The following is a 23,512-nucleotide window of genomic DNA, read 5'->3' as shown; positions in this document are numbered from 1 at the left end:
CCCCTGTGGGCCCAGCCTCCCCAGCCCCCACCGCGTTAATCTGGGGGCACCCCAACCCCCCACCCCATTCCTCACATTGTGGCACCCAAGTGAAACATTCCCCGGGGACGTCTGTCCCAGACATCTCCCTCAGTGGCTTCTTTCCTAAAAGAACTAGTTGATGTCAAGGGTGTGTGTCCCTCAGCTCCCTGGGTCCTGCCGCCCTTCTGGAAATGTCCCCCACCTGCTGCTCTGTTTTCCTCTCTGCTCATTGGGAGGCAGCTGCTCTGTTTTCCTCTCTGCTCATTGGGAGGCAGCTCTGGCCCCATTGGCAGACAGGTTCAATGGCTGCCTCAGGCCTTGGGAAGATCATGAAGCTCAGGAGCTCAGAATCCTCTAGGAAAGAGGACTGAGTCGAGGTGCTGAGGCCACACAGCTGGCCGTCGCCTGACCTCTGGTGTCCAGGCCCCAAGACCAGCTCTGCGCTTTGTCATCTGTCACTGTGCCATGGGCCTCAGTTTTCCTGAGAACTCAAGCATTAACTAGATGGCATTTAAGGCCCTTCCAGCTCCCCAGGGCTCCCCAAAGTCCTGTTCTAAGTCAGGCAGTATCTCTCCCCCCACCACGCCCCCGCCCTGTGCCCCTGGACAAGCTCGTTTTCCATATCTATAAAATGGAGTTGGTATTGTCTTCAGCCCTGCCCACCTCCCAAGGTTGGGGAGGTTTGGGGGGACAGCTGAAGCCAGCCCTGGAGCACCCCAGTCAGCATCTGCAGGTGCACAGCCACAGCAACCCCCCTCCCACTGGCCTGGGGGGCAGAGCTGCCCCTGCACGTCACCATCAGCTGGGCTGGGTCTGAGGCAAAGGAGCCCCCTCTGCCCCTCTACCGGATGTCAGAGGTGCTGGTGGACGGTCGTCTCCTCCGCACCACAGAGGGAAATAAACATTGTGGCCTACGGTTTGAGCTGGTCTCATGGCGATGACTGTCCTTTTCATCTCAGGGGTTTTGAAGGCTTGTCCCATATTTATCAGAAGACCTGGGTCCCATTGTCACAGAATGGAGGCATCCCTGGGAGCAGGGGTCTGTGAGGTGTGATCCTGGCACTTTGGTCTGTTCCCCCTCGAGCCCAAACAAGCAGGCATCCATAATCCCATTTTATAGCCAAGGACACGGGAGCTTGAGGAGATCAAATCAGGTGCCCAAAGCCGCTGAGTTCATAAGAGGCAATGCTGGGATTTGAACTCAGTTCCAGCCAACATCAGAGTCCATGTCTCACCACATGGCTCCCCAGGTCCAAACCGAAGTGCTTTCCACCAACCCCTTCTCCTCCTTCCTCCTGATTCCTCATCTCAAAGACTGAGATGGGGCTGCGTTTCTCAACAGCCCACGTCTTCATCTAACAAACTCCTTCTCCTCCTTCAAAACCCTATTTTAATGTTGCCCCTTGTGTGAGGTCTTCCCAAAGGCAGGTGGTGGGCTAGTGCCATTCAGCCATCTGCCCACTTGAAGGAAGCTCTGGTGCCCAGGTCGTGTGGGTACAGAGTGACAGTGGGATTCCATACAGCTCCGGCTCTCAGAAGCAGTAGACGAGATTGAAGGACTTGGATCCAAGAGTTTTGCCCAATTAAACTTTGTGAGTGTGAAAATGGAGCATGTTCCACTCCCTCCCAGCTTCAAAGGTCTGTTTTGACCCTGGCAAGCCCTTCCACGAGGGCTTCTTTTTCTCCTGTTGATGGAGTCTGTTTCCTCTCCTCCTGCTCACTCTGCCAAAACCTCTCTCTCCAGAGCTGCTGTCATTGACCTCAATGTCACCAAGATCAATGGGCTTTTAAAAAGCCTTGTATGAACACTAACAGCTCCATCTACCCTCAAGTTCACCGGCCCTGGACTCCTCGGTGCCCTCCACACTCTTCAGTAGGTCCTTATGGAGCGTCCGCTGGGTGTCCGTGCTGTGGGGACGCTGGGCATGAGCCAAAGTCCTTGCTCTCATGGAGCTTCTGTTGGCCATCTGTCACCACTCCAGCAGCTCCCAAATCTGCCTCCCACCCGAACTTCTGTGAGCCAGCTTCAGCGCCTGCTCTCATGTCCCACTGAAAAGGAGCTTTCAGTCTCTGTTCCAACTCAAACCACTCTCCCTCCTATGTTCCCTGTGTCCGTCGGTGCCCAAGGAGAATCCGAGGGCTGTTCTAGGTCCTCCCAGCACCTTTGGACCACTGTCACTTAGCACCTGTGTTGTGACCTCAGCCTGCTGACCTAGCCTATGTCCCCAGCTGTTAGCTGGACCAGGCCATCTCAAGGCTAGGTAACAGCCAGGGGGGATTATCTCAGGACCAGAAGCCATAGTGTTACTGCTCTGCCACTTGGGGCTCTCCTTTGCCCCAAGGCTAAAGTCCAGATGTGCCGCAGTGTTTACAAAGCCATGTATTTGTAACAGAGACAGAGACAGAGCCCGCATACCTCTCTTCTCTCGCCTTCCCATCCTCCTGTACTTGACCCTGAGCCACGCTGAGCCTGGGGAATCCTTCTCCCTGGAGTGCAGTGCCCTGCCTGCCCTCCCTTCTCCAGCCTGTCCCACTGAACTCCCAGCTGCCTTCAGATCTCAGCGTAGATGCCACTTCCTCCAGGAAGCCCTCCCTATCCTCACCCTTCCCCTGTCTAGTGAGGTGACCTCTGCTGGGCTCTTCCCATACCCCCAGTCCAGGGTCCTGCCCCCTCTCCACCGCAGTTGCCTGACTCCCTGACATCTTTCCCGCTGGACTCTCTCAGTCTCCTGTTGCTGAGGTAACAAAGGACTACAGACTTAGTGTTTTCAACAACACGTTTATCACCTTGCCGTGCTGGGGGTCGGAAGTCTTAAAATCAGGGTATTGACAGGACCGCATTCCTGGGGGTAGCTGTTTCCTTGCTTTTCCAGCCTAAGGGACAGCGACATCCATTGGCTTGTGACCCTGTCCTCCCTCCTCCAAGCCAGCAACCCCGCCCCTTCCGGTCACTGTCACTGACTCGGCTCCCTCTGCCTCCCTCAAGGGAGGGACCCTGTGATCACACGGGGGCCACCGGGTAGGCCAGGATAATCTCACCCTTCCCAGGATGCTTCACTGAATTGCATCTGCCCAGTCTTTCGACTGTGGAAGGCGACAAGACCCAGGTTCCAGGGCTAAGACCGTGCACGTCGCTGGGGACCATTATTCCTCCTGTCAGCATCTGAGCTTCTCAGCACCAGGACAGTGTCTCCTCCACTCCCAGACCTCCACACAGTCCTGTGCTTGGCCCATCCTAAGTGCTCAGGAAAGCGTCTGTGAATGAGGGAGTCCGTTCATGAACAAGGGTGCAGGGTCCATGTGTGCGTGCGTGTGCGTGTGCGTGTTAGATGCTGTAGGGACTGAGTGGCAGGCAAAGCAGAAGCTTCTAACCCAGTGAAAAGCCACGACTTTTAGAAAAATGTTTATCCCACGATTCAGGAACTGAAGGTGTGTGTGTGTGGGGGGGGGGGGGTGAATAGAGCAGAGCACCTGCTGACAGGTGCGCACGCCGCGGGAGGTCACCGGGCACGGGCCCGCCTGGAGACCGCGGTGGGCGGGGGTGCTGCCCGGACCAGCGGGCCTTCCAGAACTGCCGATGGCCCGGCCCCACCACCCTCAGAAAGGCTGCCCAGTCCGGCAGGCCCGAGAGAAGGTGAGTGACCTTGCAGTGGGCGTGACAACGAGGTGAACGGAGGGCAGGCTGCGCTCCACACGGCTGTGTGTGTGACCCGGGGCAGGGATGATGACGGGGCGTGAGGGCGCGGTGACGAGCACACTTACACACGGCGCCAGACGTAGGCCAGGCACCGCTGTAAGCAATTTAATATTCTAACTCATGGAACCCTCTGGCAACTCCCCCCAAGAGGTAAAGTTACCCCCACTTTGTGGAAGGGAAAACTGAGGCCGAGAGGTCAAATAATGCACCGTAGGTCTCACAGCTACAAAGTGGTGATATCAAGGTTGGAACTCGGGCCCCCTGGGCCCGCTGTCGGCCCCGAAGCGCTCGGCTCTGCTCACCAAGGGGATGTTGGCAGGCGGCCATCGGGAGCGGCCGCTGGACTCTGCCTCCCAGCCCTGCCCCAGCATGGCGCCATTGGAAGGAGAAGCCAGATGGGATAGGACCCTGGGCGGGAGACCCCAGAGCTGCGTCCTCGGAGTCTGTGCGCCCTGAGAGTGCGGTGGCATACTCGGGGGCAGAGCGGGGACAGGTGTCCGGGCCCCACCCAATTGGCTGATAGAGTTGGTGGGCCTGGATCCCGAGTCACACAGAACAGCCGTAACCAGAGGCTCCTGAGATCATCAGAGACGCTTGGACACTGACCCGATATTTGAAGCCTGGGAGGTAGCAGAAGCTGGGCGGAAGTTTCTGGGCCACACAGGGGTAGTTATGCAGAAACACAGTGCACCCTCCCGAGCATCAGGGGACCTCCGGGCGGGTGGGGGGGGGCACCAAAACTCCTTGCGCTTTGTTTAGTTGTGACAGATGATCATAGTCTTTTTTTTTTTTTTAAGATTTTATTTATTTGACAGAAAGAGAAAGCACAAGCAGAGGGAGAGGGAGAAGCAGGCCCCCTGCTGAGCAGGGAGCCCAACTCCAGGCTCCATCCCAGGAGCTTGGAAGCCGACGGCAACAACTTAACTGACTGAGCCACCCAGGCATCCCTGATCATAGTCTTTTTTTAAAGGGTCCTTATCTTTTAGAAATAAATACGAGGATGTTTACAAACCTTGGGATGCTGGGGTATGGCTCCCCGCTATGGGGGGGGGTGGGAGCTGACCCGCAGGTCCCCTGCACGCCCTTGACCCCTGCAGCCGGGGATGTACGTGGCTGTTCACTGGGCCATTCTACTTTTGGAAATGTCTGAAAGGATCCAAAGTTAGAAAGATATTTTAAAAGGCGCAACCCAGGACTCTGTGAAGGATTTGCCGTCATCTTCACGCCCTCCGTCCCGCACTGGAAACAGACGCAGTTGTCAACAGATACGGTTTGTGGAAGGAAATTTCTAGCTGTAAAGAGAGTGCAGAGTTCCACCTGCCTGGGCTTGGGGGGTGGGGAAGATGCCGGCTGCTGGGTGGGGCCAGGAGGGAAAAGATCCAAAGTCTAACGTTAAAGGATGTTCTGATCTCCTGGTGCCCTGTCCGTGGGTTGAGGTCGATCGGGGGAGCAGAGCATGGCCGGAAGCCCCGAGGGGAAGTCCCAGGGCCAGGTGAGTGGTTCCCCCACACCAGGAACAAGGAGGGGAATGTCTTTGGTCAGATTCGGTCATAGCAGAGCCCGAGATGAGGATCTTGGGCAGCTGGTTTATGGGGGGGTGCTCCGGAAAGAAGAGTGAAAAGCAGGACAGGGCAGGTGAAGCAAGCCGAGGACGGAGGTGGTTTCCGTCAACTGCTAGCTTCAGCCTGATCCCACTGTCCGTCGGTGCTCAGGAGCACATGCTTGGTCCCTCTTGAAGCCAGGGGGCTGCCCTTTCAGGTCCCATGCCAGTCAGTCAGTGACAGCAGGCTGGAGGGGAGGGGCTGTAACTAAGCGCCGCCCCCCCCCCCAGGAGGGAGCAATTACAGCCCTTAGCACCAAGGATTGCAGTGGCGGGCAACGGGCGCCCCCCACCCCCAGGGAATGGGGAGTGGGGACACCAAGAGCATCTACCCCAGCGAGGAACTCCCCACTTAGAGGCCTCCTGCTGCCAGCTGGGAGGGGTCACAGCGATGTCCGTCCCAATCCCAGAATCTCACATGCGCACGCTTAGGAGGAAGCAGAGTCCCAAAGAGGGGAAAGGAATTGCCCAGGACCACTCAGGGCCAGTACTAGGGTCCAACCCTCCTGACTCCACCCTAGAGCAAGGCCTCTGTTTCCTGCTGGCCCCGGGGGGTGGAGGGAAGACCTTCCCCTGTTTTCTAACTGGCAGCCACTAAAACCCACTCCTCTAGGGATGGCCTCCAGCCTCCCACTGGCCCCTTGTCACATGGTGTGACTCAGTAGCTCTCAATTCTGGCCTGTCTCTGCTTGATACACATGCACACACACACAGGCATGCACACCCATATACACATGTATACACACATGCACACTGGTGTGTGCACAAATACATGCATACACACAGACGTGCATGCATATACACACAGGTACACACATACACATACTCACACACACACCCTGAGAAGCTGCCCTGTCCTCTAGGCCTCTCCAGCACAGACTGATCAGGGCCTCAGGTTTTCCGTCTGCTCGACCACAACCTCCCATTGCCAGATCTCACTCGCTGCTGCTTGGGTCCCTGGAGTGTTCAGCTCAGACTCCAGGGATGAATCTCAGACCACCCAGTGCACTTGGTACACTCAGTCCTCTCCCGCCATTGCTACACCTTTCCCCCTTCCCCAGGAGCCCTCAGCTGTCGAACCCCTTCCCCCATGACCACACTTGAGGGCGATGAGGACAGGATGGGTCAGGTCTTTTTTTTTTTTTTTTTTTAATTGATTAGATAGAGAGTGGGAGATAGAGAGAGAGCATGAGCCAGGGGAGGGACAGAGAAGCAGACTCCCCACTGAGCAGGGAGGGACCCCAATGTGGGGCTTGATCCCAAGACTCCAGGATCATGACCTGAGCTGAAGGCAGGTGCTTAACCAACTGAGCCACCCAGGTGCCCAGGACGGGTCAAGTCTTAAAAGAGAAATGGATGAGGACCAAAGGGAGCCTGGGTGGCGGGATCCCAGGCATGGGGCTCACTGATGTTCGCTGAGCATTTGCTGCCCGCCAGGCCCTGCACTCTGCGGACATTATTCCATTTGATCCTTGTAACACTCACCCTCTCGCCTGCGCCCAGAAGAGGCACAGGCTCCCCACCCCCCAGGGGACAAGGAGAGAATGAGATATCGTTAACCTGCCCAAGGTCCAGGCTCCCGGGAACACAGCCAGAATCTGAGCCAGCCTTGCCCATAGCCCGAGCTCACAATGTGATCCCCTCTGCCCGGAGCGAGAGGGGGCTCCCCAGCTCTGTCCCTGCTGGCTCTGCCTTCCGGGAGCTGAAGGACCAAAGGGAAGCTGAGCCCTGGCTGTGTCCCCTGGGGATGTCAGGGCGGCTAGGCCTGTGGGTCCTGAGCTGGCTGAGGGGCGGGGGGAGAGGCCAAGGCTAAGACTGGAGGGTCCGCTGACCTCCGCCCCACACAGCCCTGCACAGGGGTTGGGGAGGAACGGAGGGCGGTCGGGGGCAACAGGGCATAAGTCTTCCAAGGCCTTGGAGTTCATGCCTCCCTCCGGAGGTGGGAAGCTCAGGGCAGACCGGCCGCCCCTCTGGTTCTCTGAGTCTCTCCCTTCACACCCCTCCTTTCTGGTGGCCTGCCCAGGACACAGTTGCTGAACGTTGGACATGGCCCCTGAGACCATAGTCTAATCCTTACCCCCACTGCGATCTGCACAGGAGAAAACCAGTGCGAGGTCAAAACACCCCCAGAACCAGAAGTTTGTTAGTTGAAGGCCACTTTGCCCCAAAGTGTTCCCCACAGAACAACTGTAGAATCAACGGCCTTTGAGAAAAAAGCTTCCACGGCCAGTTAAGTTTGGGAGATGCCCTTAAGATTAAAATAAAGTACTCCAGGGGCGCCTGGGTGGCTCAGTGGGTTAAGCCTCTGTCTTCGGCTCAGGTCATGATCTCAGGGTCCTGGGATCGAGCCCTGCATCCGGCTCTCTGCTCAGCAGGGAACCTGCTTCCCCCCTCTCTTTCTGCCTGCCTCTCTGCCTACTTGTGATCTCTCTCTCTCTCTCTCTGTCAAATAAATAAATAAAATCTTTAAAAATAAAATAAAATAGAGTACCCTCTGTAGGAATTCTCAGGAACCTGACCATGCTAAAGAAGGGGGAAGCCAGAATGCAGGGTTTCCCAAACTTGCTTGACCAAAGAACCCTTCTGCTGCAGATCTGCTGGGGCCAGTGTTCCATGGAACACACTTTGAGAATGCTTACTCCGCATTCTTGAATATGGCTCTCGAGCAGATATTTGAACCCTTCCCCTGTCCCATTCTGGAAAGTGAAATCCCCGGTGCGAGGCACACCTCCATGGCCGAGTGCTCACTACCTCCCTGGACAACTTATTCCATCCAAGACCCCTCTGCTAACAAGTCTTTCTTCTTTTGTGCTTCCCGGGGGCCAGGGGGGGGGGGGTACGTGGTCCAGGCTCAGGTCCATGCTCTGTCTTCCCAGGGGCACCAGAGAAGTCTATTTGTGGCCGGTGACTACTTGGCCAGGCTCTGCCTCCAACTGCATCCGTCAGTCCAGCCGGCTATGTCAGAGGGGCCCTGAAGTGTTGGGAATTAAGAGGACAGACTTCCAAGCACAGCCGAGTCAGGTCACAGAAGAGAGAGTCATGCATCCATATGCATCTGCGCTCAGCTGCTGGAGTCCCCCTGGTCTGTCACTACAGACCAGTGGAGACGCTTATCAGAGGGCCCAGCAGCCTGGCTGACCACACACAGTCCCAAATCCCAGCCCCTTTCTGGCTGTGTGACTTCGGTCAAGGCCCTGGACCTCCCTGAGCCTCTACTTCCTCTTCCATAGAATGGAGCCAATTCCCAGGGATTGAGGGAGGCCAGCCTAGCACAGAGCCAGTGCTCTCCAGCCATGAGGCCCCATCGGGCCCTTTGGCCCTTGGACTCTGCCCCTTCCTTTCCTCCGTGTCTGGGATTTAACTGTCCAGGCTGCCTGTCCCTCCCAAGCTTTCCCACACTACTGTCCCCACCTCCATGCAGAAAAACTGCAAAATGGGGGTATTCAAATGGGACCCCCTGAATTCATACAGTTGGAATTAGAAGTGAGGGGAATGTACCCCCTTTTTTACCAGAAAGAGTAAGAATGGCCACTCCCTTTGCTCATGAACCCCATCCCCCTGGAGAACTGTCTCCTGCCTCGATTTGCATGAACCGGCTCCTCCCAAGCCCATCCCACCTTGGTTCTCCTAGGAAAAGTCCACTTTTCTCGCTAGGTCACCGGGCAGTCCCCAGGCCCTCTGTGCCTCAGCTCACTATTTCTTACACTTACACTCAGCTCAGTGGAGCTGCGGGCCAGGCCCCTCAGCAAGTGGGACTTTCAGTCCCCAGCGAAGTTTTCCCGCAAGCTCTTTCTCACGCCTGTTAAAACTCCCAGAACATTTCCTTTCACTCACGGAGGCAGCAGTGCCTGGAGGGCGGAAGCCCACACTCTGAAGCAGGTCTGCCAGGTTTGAGTCCCAGCCCAGACATTTCCTGGCTGGGTGACCTTGGGCAAGTAGCTTAACCTCTCTGGGCCTCATTTTTGCAAAATGGAAGCAAGCACAGTATTTACCTCAGACGTTTGGGAGGAGGATAACATGAGATAATGCAAGTAAAATGCTGGTCCCACTGCCAAGAACAGAGAGAGAATGTGTATAAACGTTGACTCATTGGTAAATATGGACTTCCTGAATCAATGCCGGCTCGTAGTAGGTCCTCCACAGAAGTTGCCCAAACCTGGGAGGCACCATCATCGCCAGTTAGGGGGTGTCCTGTCTTGCAATGGCTGGGAAGTTTGACCCTTTTTTCTATGCCAGATGGGACAATGTCCCCCCAGTACCACAGAGGCCTCGAGGGGCCCAGAAGCCAGGTTATTTTAGGTCAAATCCAGTTCAGGGGTTACTGGACAAGGCAGCCTGTTCTGGGAGGCCCTGGCTCAGAGAGCAGAGGTGACCGTCACTGAGTCTCACCCAGGCTTGAGCCCCGGGAACGGGATGGGTTCTGACCCAGCCTCTCTCCTTCGCCTGCAGCCAATGTCCTCGGTCCCCGCCCTGACAGCAGAAGAAGCCTCTGGAGCCCCTGAAGTGATTCCCAGGCCGGAAGTAGGGGAGCTCCCGCCATGGCAGGCCCAGGGTCTCACCCAGCCTGGCCAGATGAGCCTGCCCGGCTTCCCGCTGCCCGCCTGGTACCAGCAGCAGACCAGGAAGAGAAACAGCCTTCTCAAGCTGCTGGGCGTGAGTGCCCACTTCCTGGGACCCCCGTGGGGGTCGTGAGTGCCCATTTCCTGGCACCCTGGTGAGGGTAGGCAGGGAGAGAGGGATGGGGAGCCCTGAGGGGAGAGAGAAGCCTCCAGGTGCCCTACTTAATACTCCAGCTAGAACTGAAAAAGCCCTGAGGGCTGGCAGGGGCTGTCTGCACCCGCACCAGCACTGGCACGGTGTGGCTCAGAGGAAGGCCTCAACAGAAGCCCCTCCCCTTCTCACCTCTTCCCTCCCCCACACTGTCCCCACCTGCCCGAGGGCCCCCCTCCCCTGCGGACCACGGGGGGGGGGGGGGGGGGGACAATCACTCCATTCCCATGATTCCTATCGCCTTTCCAAGGAGTCAGCCCTTCCCTGCAGACCCTCCAGGGTCCCTCGGAAGGGGCGAAGCGGCCCCGGCCGGCCAGCTGGCGTCGGGCACTGGGGCCCAGTCCCCCGACGGTGGCGTCCGGGCCTCTTCTCCCCCCCAGGCCTTCCACATTGTCCTTGCTCTGCTGCACTTGCTCTTCGGGAGCTGCCTGGTCTCCACGGTCAAGGGTCTTCACCTGGTGGTGCTGAAGTCGTGGTATCCATTCTGGGGGGCTGCCTCTGTGAGTCGGTGCCCAAACGTGGGCGGGATGTGGGGGTCAGCAGGCAGGCCCAGGGGACCCTGGCTTTTGCGGCCAGCTGCTGGTGGGTCAGGAGGAGCGACTAGGAGGGAAGCCCCTTTCTCCAGTCCCCTGCCTCTGTTTCTGTGTCCTCAGTGCTGCCCAGGAGACCCCTTCAGACTTGCATCCCAGGGGAGCATTCCTGGGCTCTCTGCCCAGCCCCCAATCCAGCAGGTGCCTCCAGCAGATGGAGGGCGAGCATGGGGGTAGAGGGGGGCAGCCAGGCTGCCTGCAGCTCCAGCAACCTGTCCCTGGTGCCTGAGGCTCTGTCAGGCTGAGTCTGTGGGAACATAAGCCTGTGACAGGTGCCTCCTGTCCTCCCAAAGCCATCGTCCAGGAGGGGAGATGAGGGGAGACCAGAGCACACACTGTTTCCCAAGGGCACCCAAGGCATCCTCCCCAACCCTGGGTCCCCCCTGGAATCCTGCATACACACGGAGTCCCAGCTCCCACGCAGACTTCTTGGGCAGGTGTCCTGACTCCCCCCCCCCCCCCCCCCCCAAATGGCCCCAGCTCCGGTTTTTCAGTGCTCAGTCATAGGACTGTCCCCACGTGCAGCATCTGTTCATCCTGTGGTCCCCAGGACTGGCACACAGCAGCCACTCAGCTGATGGTTGAAGGATCATTGCAGAAATACACCAGGGACCTCAGAATGAAGAGATGATACGCTCCAGACTGCAAGAATCGGGGAATGAACAAAGGGTCAGAGTGGAGGAGACAGTTGGCTGATCCAGAGGGATCAGGGGGACAATGGGGGGTGAGGGCGGGGCCAGGAGGGCCAGCATGGGGTTTTGTGCACCCAGGGAAGACCAGAGTAGCCAGAGCAGGCCTAGGAGGGGCCATGTGCTGGGCAGGGGATCTCCCTCGTCAGAGAAGTGGTTCTCCACTACCGGCCAACCACTGAGCATCTGGTCTTCTTGGAGAGTAGCCAGAAGAAAGCAAATGTGTGGGTTTCAAGGAACCCCGACCTCTCTTATGACTGTTGCAAATCTGGCCAGCAGTTCCTCATTTCGGGGATCTTGGTGATCATGGCGGAGCTGTTTCGGAAGACTTACCTGGTAAGCTGGAACAGTCCCTCCTGTCCCAAGGCGTGGTCAGGTTTGGAAAATTCCTCTGTGTGTGCGTGCTGGAGATTTGGCCTGTGATCTCCAGCGGCTGCTAAGCCGTGTGGGCAGCAGGTGTCCGAGCGTCTCTCTAGCTCAGGTGGGCTGGAGTGGCCCGGAGTAGACAACACCACCAGACTGGCCAGACAGACGTTGGCAATGGAAGGACCATCCCTACTTCATGGTCTCGGACCACCCTCTGCCCCAGAAGGCCTGGTCTGGTCCAGGTTTGGGCCCCTCAGACTGGGCTGGGCTGTGGCTGTCCCTGGCCTTCTCAGGAGGCCTGGACCACAGGCTGGCATTGTGCCATCCACCCAGCGGAGGCAGGAGACACATGGGAAAGATCTGCCCGTCTCTCCCCGGCTAAGCCCCTTTCTGAACCAGAAGCTCCCCCTTCCTCTGCCTGATTGTAGGGAGACCCTACTGCAGAGAGGTCCGCTCTGCTAAAATAAGCTGGAGGTGCCACGTGTTCTCTCTCCCCAATTCAGGGGTTCCCTCTTGGTAACAGGCTCTTGCAATAATGCTTAACCCAAGATGGTGATGAATGGAGCCGTTTCAGGGAGGGCGTGGCGGGTGGGGGAGGAGGCAGAGTGTGCGAGGCCAGCGCCCCTTCGGCGCTCCTCCTGCTCTTTCCTGTCGGGAAGGGGATGGCTGAGGGGCCATTTGGGGGGTCTGGTCCCTGAGCAGGCGACATATTTGATGCCAGGATGATTAAGACTGGCTCTGAGAAGGAGACGGTGGCGGGAACATCCTTCTTTAGTACCAAGTCTGTGGGTTGGGAGGCAGCCCTTGGGTTCCCCCAGTCCTGTCCCAGAGAAGGTGGAAGCCGCTTGGGCCCCCACAGCCCGGGTGGTCAGCTAGCTCAGAAAGTCATGTTCGCATGACGACCCTCGGGCCCAGGGACAGGCGGAGTCTTTCTGCGATCACAGAGCAAGCACCTGGCAGGCCTAGACACAGGACCCAGGTCTGGGTCCCTAACTTTTGGACAACGGTCGTGACTGTTACTTTTGCCTGTAGAGGAGGCTTTGCCTGATAGCACATGCCGTCAGCTGCTTCTGCGTGCTAGCTGGCCTCTTTGTCATCGCCAAAGATCTCTTCCTGGAGGGTCCCTTTGACTTCCCGATCTGGACACCGTACCCCAGCAGCACAGTGAGTATCCGGCCCCAAGGGTCCTCTCCTTCCTGGGAAGGCGCTGCCTTGACTTGGCCTAGCAGAGATTTCTGGCTCTCGGGAAACCTCCCAGAGCCCAGGCACAGGTGCTGGGGCCCGCAGGCAATCTGTTCCCAACCCCTCCCTCCCTCCTGAGGCACAGGACAAAAAAGGATGCTGTCTTCTCCTGGTCAGTGTTAGGGAGCTGGGGGGGGGGGGGCATGAGTCACTGAGTCCAGTCCCACTTTGATGGGTAGGGAAACTGAGGACCAGAGAGGAAGAAGGGCCTGCTTGAGGTTGAGTCATAGCAGCCTTGCAGACCGGGCCAAGTCTATTTTGTTACCCCCATTTTAGGAGAGTGGACACTGACGTACAGAGTCTGCATTAGCAGACCAGGACCACACAGCAAGGGTGCAGGGAAGACTCAAAGCCGGGCCTATGACTCCGAGCCTGGGGCCTTCTCAGCACACCCCGGCACCCGTAAAGCAGAAGGCGGGATGGACACCCTGCATGGCGGCTGCGGGTCAGGTTTCTGACCGTGGTGCTGGGCTTCTCCTTACAGCCTCCATCATGCACACACAGGTGTGGGCACACAGGCAGGCCTACACAGACACACACACACACACACACTCACACACACATGCACACGCTCCCCCACAAACGCTCATGCCGTGTGAGATGTGCCCACCACATGGTCCCTAAGCCCAGCTCCTCCCCAGCTATAAACAATGCCCCTTCTCTCTGACCCTCAGTGTCCCCATCTAAGTGGGGCTGACTGAGACGCCCCCTAAGGCCACCTGCAGTTCCACCAGAGCTGCTTGGAGATCCTCCAGCCCTCCAACGGTAGGCCAATAGTCACTGTGGAACCAGGGGTGCCAAACAGTGTGGTATAGGGCAGCTGCCCCCCCCCACCATGGGCACACCTGCAGCTGAGACCCCCACTGCCCCCTGCTGGCTGGGTCTGACCCCTGCTGAGCCCACCTAAGGGGTACAGATACCCAGCGAGGCCCTGTCCTGACTCCCTCTCCCCCTCCCCCTTCAGCTCCACATCCAGAGGCTGGCGCTGGCCCTGCTCTGCTTCACGGTCCTGGAGTTCTTCCTGCTGGGCTCCACGGCTGTCTTCGTGTGCCGCCTTAACTGCCGGCCTGCAGAGGTGAGGCCTTCCTGGGGCCACCAGCCGCAGAGAGACGGGTGGGGTATGAGAGAAGGGGAGGCGGCAGGCAGGGGCACAGGGGGAGCGAGTTTGAGTCCCTCCTTTGTCGGGTGGGTGAGCATTTACTCAGTGGGGCCCGGACAGAGGCGGTTCTGCAGGAGAGGCAAGGCCCAAGGGCAGGAAGGGCGATTCAAGGTGGTAACTGCAGGCTACCCAGGAGAGAAGGCCCCAGGCGCTCAGAACAGCAGCCCCTGCTCTCCAGCCAGAGGCCCCGGGAGCTCTCTCAGGAGCCCGGGAAGGATGCCCGCCTCAGTCAGGATGGAAAAAGGGATTCCAGCAGAGGCAAGGTCATGGGCAATGGCTCGGGGACCAGACAGGGAAAGTCAAGAGAGCTGTGGCGGGTTGCGGGGGCGGGGGGGGGGGTGTTGGCTGTGGAGGGAGCAAGCGAGGTGTGTCATAAGGGACCTCGTATTCCAGGGTTACGGGGCACACCTGCTACTGAGCACTTCAGAAAAATAGAACTTAAAACAACCACCACCACCTCCCCCACCCCATAACTTGATTTAGCTTCATTTTCTCAACAGCCTTTCTACATGGGTACTTACTTCCCCATCCTACAGATAAGTAAAATGAGGCGTAGACATGTCCCAGCCATTCCCAAGGCTAGTCAGCCCACAAGGAAATCCAGGACTCAGTCCGAGGTGTGCCTAACCCATGGCTAGGCCTGACCGCCCGTGGGGCGGGCAGAATGCCAGGCTGGGGTCCGGTGCGTTTTGGAGCAGACTGGCCTCTCCCCACGCCGGTGACCCTGACCAGACGTGATTTTCTAGGCTCACTTCTATAAATGAGGAAAGTTCCTATTAGAACCTGAACTTGAGAGCACTGTGAAAACACAGGCTCCAAATGCCCCGTGATCCTGTGAGCTTGAATCTCCTATTGGTTTCCATGGGTGCCGTCCGTCCACGGAGATTCCACGGCCCCTGTGGGAGCTGTGGGCCTGAGCTGCTTGTCCCAGTCAGGGCCCTGCTGTCTGGTAGGAAATCTCGTTAAGAGGTCGGAGAGCTGGGAGAGGCCTTGAGTCCCTGAGGCCAAGCCCTCAGGCTGGCTCGGGATGGGGAGACCGAGGTCCCCTCTCTGTTGCAGGAATTAACAAAGACCGTCCCCACTGACTGGCATCTGCCGTGGGCCGGGCACCCCTGGGGGCGGCTGTCGTGGCTTCCCATTGCCGTGGCAACAAATTATCACCAATTTGGCAGCTTAAAAAGACACAGCTGTGAGGTCTTATGGTTCTGGACGTCAGCAGTTTGAATGGGTCTTGCTGGACCCTGGCCAAGGCCCCGGCCCAGCCCCATTGGGAAGCCGATGGGGGACTTGGGGGGGCAGAGCGCCCAAGGTCTTCCGTACACTGGTAGCAGGCCCGGAACAAGGGTTGGTCCACTGGCTCCCAGTGGGGCTCTCCCTGCTCCCTCCTCAGGGACAGGCAGATGGAGAGAGGCCCACAGGGTCCTTCTGAGAGCCCCTCCCTGAGCTCCCGGCTCCCCATCTCCATGGGAACCTTGAGACGGCAAGGGAGCCGGTGGGTCAGTGCTTTGTAAATGGCCACTCACTGTGCGAATGTGAGCAGCTGGGACGGTGGCTCCTTTTTTGCAGGAAGACGACTTGATCCTTGTTCAGGACACACCAGTGAGAATCAGGAAGTATTCCATGGGTCCTCCGCCATCCTATGAGGATGCGACTCGAGGTGGCATGTAAGATGGGCAAATGCAGAGGGATGGACGCCTGGGGGTCCCCCCAACTCTCAGAGTTCACCCCCTGGCACCTTCTTCCTGCTCAGACATGGACCATTCTTAGGGGGCAGTTGCCCAAAAGGGGCAAATGGTGCCATTGCTAGAATGGTCTGCCCTGTGCTGGTGGCCGAGGTGAGGACAGTCCCCATCCACTCAGGCACAGGAGGGACCCTCCACCCCAGGCCCCGAGACCCCCGTAACACTTCAGCACCTGACTGACCGGCCCAGAGCACAACAAGGTCCTGCCCACCCAGGAACAGACCCCGGGCACCTGTCCACACCCTCTCCCCTCTCGGTCTGCTTTCTCCAGTCACTAGCAGGACACACACAGGAAGCATGTCCCTGTGGGACTGTGGGGCAAGTCTGGGGGGCATCTGTGTCCGAATCCCTGGATTCTGGATTGAGTCAAAGGGAAACTGGGACCAGTTCTTCCAGCAAACTCTAAATGCATCTCCCTGCCTCCCTGGGCCTCAGTATCTCCATCTCTACCACGAAGAGGGTGGGTGGCTGAAGCCATCAGGCTCCATCCCCCGCTGGAAAGCTCTGAGATAGAAGTCAAGTTCAGGATTCCCATTGTGAACCTGCAGGATCGGTGTCCAAACCAGCGTCCACACCAGCTCCCTCGAGGAAGTCAAGTGATGGGAGAGCCGCCTTTCCCTCTTCCAGGATGTAGTGGTCCCAGGACAGTCTGCGGTTTCTGTTATTTGTGGACTGTGCTCCATTCCTCTTGTGTTTCCATAAATGGATTCTTTTTCACAATGTATCATTTTGGAGGGGTACGTTGTATCTGCAATAAACAGGAAGCCAGTAAGTTTCCATAAAAAGAAGCTAAGCACAAAAAAATACTGTAAACACAGTAGAAACAAGACTAACTTGCCACCTGCTCCTGTGATGTCAGCTGCTGGCTCTCCACCTCTCGCTCAGCCGCTGCAGACACCCTGGCACCCTTGAGGTTCCACCGATGCAGCAAGCACACCCCTGCTGCTGAGCCACCCCGTGCCCTTCTACTGCCTGGACTCTCTTCCCCGGGGCTATGGCAGTGCTCGCTCTGTGACTCTTTGTTGGGCTACTGACTCTGGGCTGAGGCTGGTCCCACCCATCTGTGATGTAGTTCTGCTACTATCTCCATTTCACACAGTCTCAGAGAAGTCAAGCAACCTGCCCCAAGGCACCCAGCTGGTGAGTGGCAGAGCCAGGATTTGGACCTGAGCACTCTGGCTCCAAACGGAAGTGCTGGCCTCCCGACAGCACTGATATGTTTATAGGAGGGGCCCTGCTCTGTGCTGTCCCGGGTCAGATGAGACTTGCCCATCTGAGAGCTAGCACACGGTGTACATGGCAGAGTCAGCCCTCAAAGCTCACGGGCTCTCCATCCTCCCAGACAGACTGTTTACTGTGTGGTAGCCCAGGTTCAAGGCTGTATAGGCTAGCCGTCCTCAACAACCCTATGTGTAGAGATCCCTCCCGATCAAGGGCACTCTGGGTTCATTCCAGGGCTCATTCCCAGGGTTCAACATTATCTGAATTCTATTGTTACCTCCCTTGTTGTATTTCTGGCTGTCACCTCTGGTTTCGGTCACTGACTTGTCCATCTCTTTTCTCCGTATTCTGGTTGGCCGGTTTTGCAGGCTGTGGCCAGCTGGCTTTGGAGAAGAATGCAAGGTAGAAGCCGCTGGGCTCAGAGGGAGCCTCAGAGAACTGAGAGCCATGCACATGTTTAAGACAAGGGACATGAAGGAAAGAACTTCAGCTTGGCTGTCAGGAGACCCAGATGCAAATTCCAGCTTGGTTGTCACTTACTCGGTGACCTTGACTCAGCCCCATGCCTCACAGGGTCTCAGCTTTCTCATTTGTAACATAGGACGTTATACTAGAATGGTGGTCTGCTTGAATAATCAACCAATGAAAGGGATAGAACAGTGATTAAACAAGCATCAAGTTTGCACACTTGTTTCCTCTTTCTCCATCCAAACCCCTCATGTGCACACCCATACGTACATGTACATCCGTATAGACGCTTTTTTGTTGAACCATCTGAAAGGAAGTTGCAGGTGGCTGGGGGCTGGACATCGGGGATCGGGGAGGGTATGTGCTATGGTGAGTGCTGTGAATTGTGTAACCCTTATGATTCACAGACTGTACCTCTGGGGCAAATAATACATTATATGTTAATAATAATAACAACAAGAAGGAGAAGAAAGTACGTTGCAGATACCATGACCCTTATCCTCATATTCTTCCACCTGCATTTTTTCCCCCAAGAGTATTGGGCATTCTACATACGCACAAAGGTATTATTGCATGAAGAAAATTAAAAAATAATTCCATAATACTAATAGCTGTCCATGTTCAGATTCCCACCATGGGACCAAAAATGCCCTTTAATGTGCTTTAGGTTTAACCTGGATCCAATCAAGTTTCATGCATTATATCTGATGTCGCGTCACTTCGTTTTCTTTTCATCTAGAACAGTCCTCCCAACTTTCTCTCATGAAAAGAACAGTTGTCTGGGAATGTCTGCTTGTTTCGGTGCCCTTCTCTCGTCCCCCGTCTTCCTCTTGCTTGTCACCTGGCTGTGACCCTGAGGCTTGGTTTGATGCAGGGTGAACGCTGGGGAGAACTTCCCAGTGGTGGTGCTGGGACCTTCTCACTGTGTCCCATCTCGGATTCTGGGGCCCACCTGTCCCTCGGGTAGTGATCCCAGGCATGGCGGTCACTGTCACAGACTGCCACTGCTTCATCAGTCTTTATACCTGCCTTTTCCTACAGTTGGTTTGTTTTCTTTTTTTTTTAAGGAGACAAAACAGGGGCACTTGGGTGGCTCAGTCAACTGTCCAACTCCTGATTTGGGGTCAGTTCATGATCTCGGGGTTGTGGGATCGAGCCCTGCATCGGGCCCCACGCTCAACACGGGGTCCGCTTGTCCCTCTGCTCGCTCTATAGTTCTCTCTGTCAAATAAATAAATAAAATCTTTTTTAAAAAGAAAAGAAAACAGTTCACATTACTTATTAAACAGGGAAATGTCAAAATGTTTCTGTAACAGAAAACAGGTGTAACAGCTGAATTTATAGTGTATAAATCTTCAATATAGTAAACACGAACTTGATACACTATATACTGAAGACAATGATGTAAGCTCAATTTTTTTTTTTTAAACTTAATGTTTCTTCGTTGTGGTACGCCATGCACAAATGAAGAGTAACAGGAATCATTGCCCGGGTTCATGCGGTTACCAAGCCTGTAAAGGGACTTAGGAACTTAGGGGCTGGGGGTTGCTGCCTCGATGCCCCTTGGGTTCCCGGTGAGCTCCAGCATGCATGGCTTCTGCGACCATGAGCCGGCAGGAGGTAGGGGTCAGTGCCTTTCTGTCCCCAGTGAGGACACCACCAACGACCCCAAGCCCAGGGAGGGACCAGTTTTGTGAGCGGTGGGCTCCCAAGAAATGAGCACACCCGGAGGGTCCTGGTCAGGATTGTGTGGGGAGGGCAATGCTTGGGGGATGGGAAGGTCTCTGGACTAAGACTATCCTGCACTTCTGACTCATTGTGGAAACGAGCCTCCATTTCCCATCTGCAGAATGGGAATGGTTGTTCCTCCCTCACAGAGTGGTCCTGAGAGTCAGAGAAGACCTCGGGTGTGAAAGTACAGACACTGTGTTCCCCTGCAGTATAGACATGGAGGGGAGCAGTGTAGGGTTTGAGAACGTGGTGACACGTGGTATCAGCTTGCATGTGGAGGGAGGTAATTCCTCCTCAAGCTCCGTGGATCTCTTGGATTTCTTTAAGGAGAAAGTCTCCATTGGGGACTGTCCTGTCTTTAACACCTCTATGATGCAAGATGATGTCTCTCCCCGAGAGACAGCTGCCTCTGCAGCAGGCACGACATCAAGCAGAACTTCCCCAGGCCATTCCTTGTCCTGGGTCTGCTGTCTTTTCCTTACAGCAAGTGACACTGGCTTCCCAATTACAGCAAGTGACACAGTGAGCTCTTAGAAGACATGTGCGTGAGTTAAAAACAAAGGAATGACAGGCCCAGGTTTTTTGCAAGTGGAGAGGGCTCCTCACTGGCCAGCAAAGCCGGGGCCAGCCCCCATGGACAGGTGACAGGGTGGTGCAGAGCTGAGAGAAGAGCATCTCAGGGGCCACTGGGGGCGCAGAGGAGGAGGGACCACTGCAGGGAGCAGGAGGGGCTGTGGTCTGAAGCCTGCAACAGCAGGAAGGCAAAAAGGCCCAAGAAGAGTGTGTCTGAGCCTCTTGGGCGCCCCACCCCTGCCCCGGCCATGGGCGCCTGTGGGCATGTCTTGCCCAGTCCCCACCCCTCTCCCCACAAAGCCCGGTTAGCAGCTCCTACTCACGTACAGTAACTTCCTCTGAATGACTCAGGGAGAGCACAGGGAAAGGGCATCGTGGGGAGCATTAGGGAACGTGATCAAAACAGACGTGACCCAGAGCTGGACCCTGACCATGAGGAGGCTCCTCACCCCGCTCCCCCATACTCCCCCAACTCTGTCCTTGGAATATGGGTTCCGTGTGAGCTTCCTGCCACCAGAGGCTGCCCCAAGGCCACAGCCTTGAGCTGCAATATGCTGTTGAGAAGCCCCTGCAAGGTGTCTGTGACGGAGCCCAGTTAAGGCCTCCTGATAAACTTTTAGGTTTGGAGGGTGCGTGTGCCGCCCAAGGCAAGGCTCCTCTGTTAAGTCCCGTTTGCTGGTGTTGAAACTACCCCCCGCCAACCTGGAGGGGTCTGCCTCTTTCTTGGGTCTCCCCTGCCCTTTACACGTGGGAAAGCTCCCCAGAGGATGGTAAACCTGCAGCTAGTAAAGCATTCTGGGTTTTTTCACTTGTCTCGAATTCAGTCTGATGATAGTGAAAGCCGGGATATCGTTTATCAGTCAGGACCGGGTTCTGCTCAGCTTCACTGGGTCACGGAGAAAGTCCAGGGGTTCATCCTGGGAATAGTTGGCAGCTGCCCACGTGTCCAAGGCTGCTGCCCACCCCGGAGGTGCCCCTCCCACCCTGGGTGTGGGGTGGGCTAACCCCACAAGCCTCCCCCCACCCACTGCCCTGCAGGCTGGGGTGCTGGGGACCTGTCCCTGGGTGACCACCGTCTCTGAACCCTCGCACCATCTCCTTTGTCCCCAGACCTACCACCTCCCCCAGGAAGGGCCACTGGAATTTTCTAGCCAGGCGCCCTCATCTCTGTCCCTGTCTGGAGGATAGAGACAGCCCGTCTCTCCCGCAGGTTGTCCTGCCCCGTCCCCCTGGCATGAGAAGCAGTCCCGTCTGCCTCTCCCGCTCCGTGCTGACCGTGGGGAAGCACCGGCCCCTGCCTGTGGCCTTCAGACAGCCGGGTGCAGGGTCAGGGCGGCGAGGCCTGCGAAGCCTGCATTCAGCATGCCCTTTGTTCCAGTGCCACAGAGGAGAAACTGAGGCCGGGCGAGGCTGAGGGGACTGTGTCCGGATCCGGGGGGTGTGGGGCAGAGCGACACCATCTAGCCCCAACCCCGCCTCGTCCTCCCCCTGCCTGCCGCCCTCCCTGCGGTCAGGCCTGTCCCCTCTCGGGATCCTGTGGCCACTGCTGCTTGCCTGCCACCTGTCCTTCCAAATCCTGGAAGGACTCCTTGGGAGGAGTTCCCAGGGCCAGACGCTCGGGCTCATCTGGGGGAAGGTGGCTGAGAGGTGCTCGGAGGAGAGGGAAGGGAGCAGAGCGCCCCCCAGCGGCCACATTGATCTGGGCGCCTCTCACTGGTGATCCTGGGGGACAGCTGACCAGCCTGAGGAGTGGCTGCTTTCTGGAGGAGAGGGGGAAAGCCAGGGGGAGGTCTTTGCAGCCCTGGCTGTCGCAGAATCCCACCAGCCTCCTCTCCTTTCCAGAACTGTCTCCCTCCAGCCACATCTGGCATCGGTCCGGAACGTCCTGTGTCCTGTGTCTCCACTGCCCTGTCTGGTTCTCTCGCCTGGAAAGTTCCCCGGGCCCATGTGCGCCTCCACAGAGCCTACCCCCCACCCAGCCTGCACACACTCCACCGTCCCCCACCGCTCACTGGCTCTCATGGTGGCCCTTTATTTTTAAGGGTCTCAAACTCACAGCCCTTTGGGAGCCAAGTAAGTGGCATAAATGGAGAAAGAATGTATCAGTCGAGAGGAAATGAGAAAGCTTCCCTCCTAAAGTCACTTACTTTGCAAACGATTAGGTTAAGTCCTTGTCAGTCAGACAAGGCCCATGAATCAGGGAGTTAGGTCCAGCCCCACAGACGCTCACCCCTTGGTCTGTGGACGTCTTGCCCGCTGGGCCCCAAGCTCCAGTGGGGTGTCCTTCATTGCCTGATAACACAGACAGTTAAGAGCAACAGCGTTCGACCCACAGTGGGACTCCGCGCTCACCAAATCTCAGCTGTGGAGCCCCAGAGGGTGACGCAGCCTTGTTGTCAGAGTTCCTGAATTTCCAAACTGGTGTCTTGGCTCTCATGGGAACGCTCTGCTCCCCTTCCTCGACACCCGTCCCCTGGGAGCTCTGCAGCGACCAGGCCAGCCTCCCCGCTCCCTGGGCATCTCCAGTTGCATGTGCGGTAAAATCTTTATTCTTCTCCGTCCCTGAGTTAGCATGAGCCAGGGACAGGCTTGGCGCCCCCAGAAATGTGCACGGGGCTGACAGCCCACACAGAACTCTGATGATACTAACCATTCCAGCCCATCCCCGTTATTTTACAAATGGGGAAACTGAGGCCCAGGGAAGGGATTAACCCACAGTATGTTAGCAGCAGAGCTGACTCGAACTTCACTATTGGACTTGAACTTGTTATTGATCCCCCAACAAGCTCCTGGGGAGCAGACACTGGGGTTTATCTCTCCGTGTGTCTTCCAGAGATGGCACAGGAACGAAATCCTAGCAAACGCCTGTTCTCTGTGAACCTTTGTCAGTGTCCCTCGGGTTCCCAAAACACTCCATCTTTGTCCCTTTCCTCACGATGGACACATGGCATTTACATGGTACCTTCTCCTGCCCTGAGATCCTCCTGGATCCTCTACCCTGTTTATTAATCACTTTTGGGGGCCAATCCTCTCCTAAGAAGATTGGCCAATCTCTTCTTTTTTAAGCTAAATCTGGGTAGTTGCTGCTCCATAGGCGTTAACTGTGCTGCACTTGGACCAGTTGGGATTTTCCAATAAGTGACATCTGCTGACTTTGTCCTCCTCTCTCTCAGCCAGTGTCTGCGGAAGCCTGAAGGAGGAAACAGCCATGTGGCCAGGGTTTGGCTCCGACCCCCTCCCCAATGTGGATGGGCAGAGGGGAGCCAGCGGGATCTGATGCAGCACCCACCTGGGGCCAGGAATGAGGATATCGTCCCTGCACACAGATGAGGAAGCTGAGCATCCGCGTGGTGACATTCCTGGTCACGAGGGAGCATATTTGTGGGGATCCCAGTGCGGTTCTGAGAACGATCACTGGCTAACTCAGGTGAGCCCTAGACCTGCTGAAAGTTGATGTCTTTGCTGGGCTGCTGCAACAGAAATGCCAGAGATTGAGTGGCTCAACTTACAAACATTTATTTCCTCCAGTTCTGGGGCTGGAAGTCCAAGATCAAGGGGCTGGCCAGTTCGATGCCTGGTGAGATCCCTCTTCCTGGTTCATAGACCGTCTTCTCGCTATGTCCTCACATGACAGGAGTGAAGG

General features: G+C 56.8%; 1 protein-coding gene across 2 annotated transcripts; it reads left to right on the top strand.

Moving 5' to 3' along the window:
- The first annotated feature begins 5,127 nt into the window (after positions 1-5,127).
- On the top strand, positions 5,128-16,803 carry MS4A10 (membrane spanning 4-domains A10). 2 transcript variants are annotated; one of them, XM_059385853.1, is made up of 8 exons: positions 5,128-5,210; positions 9,768-9,971; positions 10,469-10,588; positions 11,647-11,703; positions 12,766-12,897; positions 13,940-14,050; positions 15,701-15,798; positions 16,425-16,803. In XM_059385853.1, exons 1-8 carry the CDS (start codon positions 5,175-5,177, stop codon positions 16,474-16,476), a joined length of 810 nt encoding a protein of 269 aa, XP_059241836.1. In that variant the 5' UTR covers positions 5,128-5,174; the 3' UTR covers positions 16,477-16,803. The 2 variants fall into 2 exon arrangements, with proteins under 2 accessions (XP_059241836.1, XP_059241757.1); XM_059385774.1 differs by having other exon boundaries at positions 11,644-11,703.
- Positions 16,804-23,512: the final 6,709 nt, after the last annotated feature.

The sequence above is a fragment of the Mustela nigripes genome, chromosome 1 (assembly GCF_022355385.1).
Source record: "Mustela nigripes isolate SB6536 chromosome 1, MUSNIG.SB6536, whole genome shotgun sequence".
Taxonomy (NCBI): domain Eukaryota; kingdom Metazoa; phylum Chordata; class Mammalia; order Carnivora; family Mustelidae; genus Mustela; species Mustela nigripes.
This window is presented reverse-complemented; position numbering and strand designations above follow the sequence as displayed.